The sequence below is a fragment of the Peromyscus leucopus genome, chromosome 11 (assembly GCF_004664715.2).
Source record: "Peromyscus leucopus breed LL Stock chromosome 11, UCI_PerLeu_2.1, whole genome shotgun sequence".
Taxonomy (NCBI): Eukaryota; Metazoa; Chordata; class Mammalia; order Rodentia; family Cricetidae; genus Peromyscus; species Peromyscus leucopus.
The window spans coordinates 845,264-852,759 of record NC_051072.1 but is presented as its reverse complement, the minus strand read 5'-3'; the positions used below and the strand labels follow the sequence as shown (position 1 = coordinate 852,759).

Genomic DNA, 7,496 nt, shown 5'->3' with positions numbered 1-7,496 from the left:
AGTACATATCCAGCTGGTACTGTAATGCATAACAATTCCATGGAGGAAAACCTTGCTGGGAGGCTTTAGTTCTCAATATATTCTGCAGACAGTCTGATGGAACAGATTCTCAGCCTGCACCAAAATAATGATAGGTGAAAATTTTAAGATAATTTAACTTCTAATGCTTGTAATTTCTGTTTAACCTTTTTGGCCTCTAAGGAAATTTGAAAAACATGCAATCATCTTTGCATTTCTTCACCATCATATTACCCAGAGTAAATATTTTTATTTTCCTTAAAATTCCTACTTAATCCTATTAGCTTTTTAAAAATCCATCTCATCTGTTTACATCGTTCTTTTAATTTTTTTTGTGCTGTATAAGAACATAAATTTAAATATGATGTTTTAGTAATTAAAGACAAAATAATTTTTTTATTTTGTTAATTTTGCTGTTAAACTGATAAAGCTACAGTTATTCATCAACACCAGAGATCTGAGAAGGATAAATTAGAATGAGAAGTATAATCCAGATAGCCTCTATGTCAATCATTAAATATTTTAAATGTCATATTCAATGTATCTCCAAGGACTTTGAGGACCATCTCTTAAGTATACCTGATTTTAGGCAAAATTTATTTGTACTTACTTCTCTGTATGAAAACATGTGCAGAAGACTGAAGCTTGTTTTTGTAAATGAAGTACATTTGTGCTTACCATTACTATAAAACATAGTTTTGAGGACATGAAAGAACTGACTCATTTATAACTGACCATTAATTTTACGACTTAATTATCCTTCACAATTTACAAGAAGTTAGTAGCTTTTATTAGATTAGGATTTTACAGTTTTATCCCTGTTAAGTCTGAGCCTTAAAATTTTGAATTGAAGATCCCTTAGCATTAAAGTAAAATTTTAAACTATAAATATAGTTGTAAAGACAAAGATTTTATATATATATATATATATGTCAATTTTGGCTAGCCTAAATAGACCTTAGGAATTTATACCTTATTTATCAAACATACATTGTTTTATATTTAAAAAATTTTTAAAGCCTAGTGTTCACAAAGAAATAAGTGGTTAAACATACAGTTAGCAGCCGGGTGGTGGTGGCACATGCCTTTAATCCCAGCACTCGGGAGGCAGAGGCAGGCGGATCTCTGTGAGTTCGAGGCCAGCCTGGCCTACAGAGTGAGTTCCAGGAAAGGCGCAAAGCTACACAGAGAAACCCTGTCTTGAAAAACCAAAAACCAAAAACCAAAAAACCAAAAACAAAAAAAAAAAAAAAAAAAAAAAAAAAAAAAAGTTTAATATCTGTAGAAGTTTCTAGGATTTTTTGTCATTCACTTTGATTAAATGAGTCTCATGCAACATCACAGTACTACATCATCGCACTTATTTTAGGAATATTGCTTACCTATATCAGAAGCTCTTTTAGCTCTCCTCTCTCTCTGGGTGACCTTTAGATTTATATCCTCTTATCCACATATGCCTCTTGGTATTTATGTTTTACTGGCAGATTTAGTTAGCATGATGTATAGTACTCATTCTTTTCCCCCCTCTGTTTCAGGGTATGCTATCATTTGCAGATGTGGCCATTGAGTTTTCTCAAGAAGAGAGGGAATGTCTGGGCCCTGCTAAGTGGAATTTGTACAGAGATGTGATGTTGGAGAATTTCAGTAACCTTGTGTTTCTGGGTGCAGACCACTTCCATGGTGAACTCTTAACTGTCAGTATAAAACTTGCTTGTTTTGTACAGTAGCTCACGGAAGCTTGTGCTTCCAACAATGAAATTTATGGAGCCAGTTTTAAAGAAAATTAAAGAGAGTATTTATATACCTTAGAATGATTTTACTCCTTCTTGTGTTCACAAACTACCCTCTTCCTTTTTAGAAGTATCATTTATATTGGTGGTTATGTTATAAAGTGGCATGAGCAGGAGGCATACATTTTAAAGAATACTTACACTTTCATTTTAATGTTTTTCCTTGTAACTGAGGGACATGAAGCTCAGGATCTGCAAATCCTGATTTTCTCCTAAGCATTCCAAAGTGGCCATCAAGGAAACACATGAAGAACTAATACTCTACCATCCTTGGTTGTATTTTCTCATTCCTTATACACACAGTCCTGGAGAGGACATGTTATCCCTAGGAGAGCACAATAATGATGTTCCCTTTTTCCATGAACAGGTCTTGCTTCCTCTAAGCCATACCTGGTCACATTTCTGGAGCAAAGGAAAGGACCTTCAGCTATGAAGAGAAAAGCAGCAGCTGGCATGCAAATAGGTGCGTAGGAATAAGGGGGACAGAGTGAGAGCCAGAGATCCAACAGAAAGCCAAGCTTTATCATGAACATCGACTCACAATGGTCTGATGGAAACCAACTTTTAAGGATCTCCTTCTCTGTCTTTTGCTGTGAAAAGAGGATGTTGTTGATGCATCGATTCTCTTATGCTTTGTTCTCTTCCCATTAGGTCAGCTTATGTTTACAGTAGCTGCCTAAGTTCTGTAATTTCTAGGTGAACGTGATTTATTTTTCATAAGTTGATTAAGAGATATTTACTCATAAAATGTGCATAGATCTGCCTGTCTTCAGTCCTTGAAATATATTATTTAATATTGTTATGGACAGTTTTCTTGTTATACAGCCTAACTTTCATACCTTCCAAAACTAAAAGTCTGTACTTAAGATATATATAAACTGTGAAAACATGTGTCTTCCAACTTTAACTACTTTTATACTTTCTGTTCATCTAGTCATAAAATTTCTATATTTTATAAGTGGCTTATTTACAATAGCATAATACTCTTGTTTTCTTAATTGTTCATGTTATGCCTTCCTTTCATGTTTGACTTTGATTAATTTTCCTTTATTTCTATGTTCTATGTTGATGTGGTCTTTGTCTTTCACTGCAAGTTACATAAATTCCACCTATTGTGGTTTTTTAATTAGGCTACACTGGATACAGATTTAAAAATTTGAATGCAGCTTATTATTTATATAGAAAAATGAAGGTATGAGTAAATGTTTATATTTTTAAAAATAATCATAAATATAGAGAATTTTGCTCAGTTTTCATTCATTTATCAACTTTAATCACCAGGAAAAAAAACACTACACAGGCAAACAATGTGGCATAACTCTTTCTTGGAACTCACAACCTGTTAGCCACCATAAAGTTAATTTAAGAATGAAGCCCTATAAGTGTGAAGAATGTGGTAAGGCCTTCCATTTTCCATCATTACTTTGTATACACAAGAGAATTCACACAGGAGAGAAACCCTTCAAGTGTGAAGTATGTGTCAAGGCCTTCTATGTTCCATCGCAACTTTCCGTATACAAGAGAATTCATACAGGAGAGAAACCCTTCAAGTGTGAAATATGTGGAAAGGCCTTCCATACCCCATCATTACTTTCTATACACAAGAGAATTCATACAGGAGAGGAACCCTACAAGTGTGAAGAATGTGGCAAGGCCTTTACTCGTCCATCAGGACGTTCTAAACACATGACCATTCATACAGGAGAGAGATCCTACAAGTGTGGAATATGTGGTAAAGCCTTCTGTTTTCCATCACTGCTTTCTGAACACAAGACCATTCATACAGAAGAGAAACCTTACAAGTGTGGAATATGTGGCAAGGTCTGTAAAACTTCCCGGATTCTTTCAGCTCACTTGATAATCCATTCTGGAAAGAAAACTTACAAGTGTGAGGAATGCAGAAAAGCCTTCTATAAAAAGTCATACCTGGGCTGGAGGGATGTCTCAGCAGTTAAGAGCACTACTTGTTCTCCCAGAGGTCCTGAGTTCAATTCCCAGCAACCACATGGTGGCTCACAACCATCTGTAATGAGGTCTGGTGCCCTCTTCTGGTCTGCAGGTGTATATGCAGATAAAGCACTGTATACATAATAAATACATAAATCTTTTTTAAAAAAAGTCATGCCTAAGTCAACACAAATTAGCTCACACCAGGGAGAAATCTTACAAATGTGAAGAATGTGGCAAACTGCTTAACTGTACCAGAAACCTTTAGGAGCATCAAAGAATTCATTCTGGAGAGAAAACCTACAAGTGTGAAGAATGTGACAAAGACTTCAGAATGTCCACAGCATGTTCTAAACACCAGAGAATTATGGTGGTATTGTGTTCCCCAAAATATTGTGTACCTTAATAAACTTATCTGGGGTCAGAGAACAGAAAAGCCACTAGTTAGGCAGTGATAGCACACACCTTTAATCCTAGCATTCCAGAGGCAGAAATCCATCTGGGATCTCTGTGAGTTCAAGGCCACATTGGAAACAGCCAGGCATGGCGACTCACTCCTTTAATCCCAGAAAGCCAGCCTTTAATCCCAGAGAGTGGTGGTAGAAAGCAGAAAGATTTATAAGGCATGAGGACCAGAAACTAAAGGCATTTTGGCTGGTTAAGCATTTGGCTGGTTAAGCTTTCAAGCTTCTAGCAGCACAGTTCAGCTGAGAGCCATTCAGATATGAGGACACAGAGGTTTCCAGTCTGAGGAAACAAGATCAGCTGAGAATTGGCCAGGTGAGGTTAGCTGTGGCTTATTCTGTCTCTCTGACCATCCAGCATTTCATCCCAATAACTGGCCCCGGGTTTGATTTTATTAATAAGAACTTTTAAGATTCCTGCTACATCTGGCGCCCAACGATCATGTTACAAATTCATGAAAAAGCTGTTTGCCTGTGGCCTTACAAATATGGAGAATGTGGCAAGGCCTTCCACCAGTCTTCTGGTTTTAAACAACATCAAAAGATTCATCTGTGAGAGAAACCCTGTGAAGAATGTGCCACAGTCTTTTGCACTTACTAAGAACTTTTGAAACACCTGATAATTCAGACTAGAGAGAAATGCCACTGGCATTAAAATTATTAAAAACCTTTTAATAAACTTTCTAGTGTTTCTCAACACAAGATCAAACTTCAGTGAAATAATATGAATGTTCATAAAATGTTTTATACTTCTTCAGACCCTAAGAGATATCAAAAACTATTCTGAATGGAAGCTGTACAAATCCAGAGAATGTTATAAAGGCTTTGAATCGTTCAGACCTTACTCTGGGAAAAAAAAAATCATAGTACAAGGAAGCCATACACAAGTGAAGAATACAGTGAGGTGCTTTACCCTTCAATCCACATTATGTGACCTCCTTGGAATTTACCCCAGAGGGAAACAACGCAACTGAGAACGGTGTGACAGTACTCTAAGGGCTCCTCATATCATCAACCAGTGGTTCTCAACTTTCCTAATACTGATCCCTTTTAATATAATTCCTCATGTTCTGGTGACCCCAACCACAAAATTATTTTATTTGCTACTTTATAACCTAAAAGTTTGCTACTGTTTTGAATTATGATATAAATATCTTTGTATATGATAGTCTTAAGTGACCCCTGTGAAAAGGTCATTTGACCCCCCAATGAGGTCATGACCCACAAGTTGAGAATTGTTGCCTTAAACAAAGAAAAGTATTCATACTAAGCAACAACCCTAGAAATGTGAGATGTGTTCAGAGGATTTTTCTTTATCATTCACCCCTTGTTGAGCATCAAGGAAGCATCAATGTATGCATGAGAGAGACTCTGCAAATGTAGAATATGGCCAGGTGTTTAACTATTCTTCATGCCTATATCTGCATTATAGGGCTCATACTGGTAAGGTGCACTACACATGCAAAGTTTATGGCAAGCCTTTTTCCTGGCTTTCATATCGGAAGTATCCCCTGAGACTTCATACTAGTGAGAAACTCTGTATATGCAAATAATACACAACAGCCTTCAATAATATTTCTATTCAACACAAAACTCTACACACCCAAATAATGAGAAAACTCTTCAATAATATTCTAATCTTCACCAACACCAAAGAATGTTTATTGAGAAGAAATACTGCAGATGTTCATGTCCTTATTTGCTTCTGCTCTCAACTTCACACAGCCTAGCAATATGCATGAATCTCAGTTATGTAGATTATTAGATCTAATTGGTCCATGGATGTGTCTGTGAGTCATTTTATTAATGCTAATTGATGTAGCAGAATCTAGACCACTGCATGATGGCAGTATACCTTCCATGTGCCACTCTTGGCTGGGAAGTCCTGGATGAATAAAAATGCTGGCTGAGCCCAAGCCAGAGTGAAGAAGACAGAAAGCAGTATTCCTCCATGGTTTCTACTTTACCCGATGCCTCTAGATTTATGCTGTGTACTCCTGATCTGGCTTCCATTGATGATGATATGCTGCCAGTAAACTGAAATAACCCCCTTTTCTCCCCTAATTAGTTTTTGATCATGGCATTTATCACCACAATAGAAATCAAACTGGGTAAAGAATGCTGTAAGGCCTTACATCTTCTTAATACCTTAGTTAACATAGAAGCCTCCATACTGGAGATAATGTCACAAGGCTTTGAGGTTTCTTCAACCTTAACTCATTGAAAAATAAAAACACTGTTACAAAGAATATTACAAAGACTTTATTGCATCTCATCCTCTGTGGAAATAAAAGCAGAATCTCTCTTCCAAAGCAATATATCCTTAGACCCAAATTTTGAAGTCAAAATATCTTTAAAATATATATTGGTTTAATTTAGCAGCCCCCGTAATTAAATTTTTCCTAGCAATTAGTTCATTAATAGTCAAAATGTAAAGAAAACATAATAATATATATAATCCAGACTCTCTGTATTTTTGTTATCTTTATGTGACTTAGTACAAATTTTTATTATTTTTTAAGGACCTCATTTATTATTTTTAAATTACTTTTAAATTTATGATTTTTTTTCCTCTCTCTCAAGCCTCTGCATATTTATCAAACATATTGTGATCAGTTTAGAAGCCTTTTTGTCTGACTCTGTCTTTATTGTGTTTCTGTAATCTTTTTCTGATCATTGTTTTATGTTGCTAAGCGGGCACGGGTAGGATCTAAGCACTTGCTTTGGCCAATGGCTCCACCCTGTTTGGCTTTCCAACATGGCAGAGATATCAAGGAGAGTCATGCTCATCGCCCCAACTCTGTCTGGGAAGCAGTATTAAGTAGTATGAAGCTGTGTTCTTGGGCCTGAGGCTTTGCTCTTAAACCCACAGGCAATGACTGGGAGAAGCCTCTTCGTACTGTGGCCAATGAGAGACTGCAGGAGTCTCTCATGTTTAGTTGAAGCCCGCCACAGCCAGGGACATGGTTCAGTGCCACAGCCTGTAATGAGAGATTTGAACTATGAAACTGCTCTTGGTTTGTTTTTGTGTGTCTAGAAATTTTTTTCAGGCTTTATGTAGATGTATGTACCCCATGTTGGGTGCCATTTGTAAATGGAGGCTTTTCTGTCCTGCCTGGTCCCACAGCCACTTTAAAAATAATCATTCAAAGGCTTAATATTAATTACAAACTGTTTGGCCTATTGCTCAGGCTTATTATTAACTAGCTCTTACAATTTAAATTAACCTATTTCTATTAATCTATGTTTTGCCACATGTCTCATGGCTTTACATATG

The 7,496-nt window shown here is 36.4% G+C and overlaps 1 protein-coding gene across 1 annotated transcript; it reads left to right on the top strand.

Annotated features, from left to right (window-relative positions):
* Positions 1–3,049: 3,049 nt before the first annotated feature.
* On the top strand, positions 3,050–7,162 carry LOC114686114 (zinc finger protein 724-like). Its single transcript, XM_037209578.1, has 2 exons — positions 3,050–3,780; positions 7,092–7,162. The coding sequence occupies exons 1-2, from the start codon at positions 3,177–3,179 to the stop codon at positions 7,160–7,162; spliced, it is 675 nt and encodes a 224-aa protein (XP_037065473.1). The 5' UTR covers positions 3,050–3,176.
* The last annotated feature ends 334 nt before the right edge of the window (positions 7,163–7,496 follow it).

Excerpts from the sequence above, each read along its gene's own strand:
- LOC114686114 (XM_037209578.1), top strand. The coding sequence starts at position 3,177 with ATGAAGCCCTATAAGTGTGAAGAATGTGGTAAGGCCTTCCATTTTCCA. Across the intron at positions 3,781-7,091 it reads TAAGAGCACTACTTGTTCTC|GCAATGACTGGGAGAAGCCT; the intron begins CCAGAGGTCCTG and ends TTAAACCCACAG.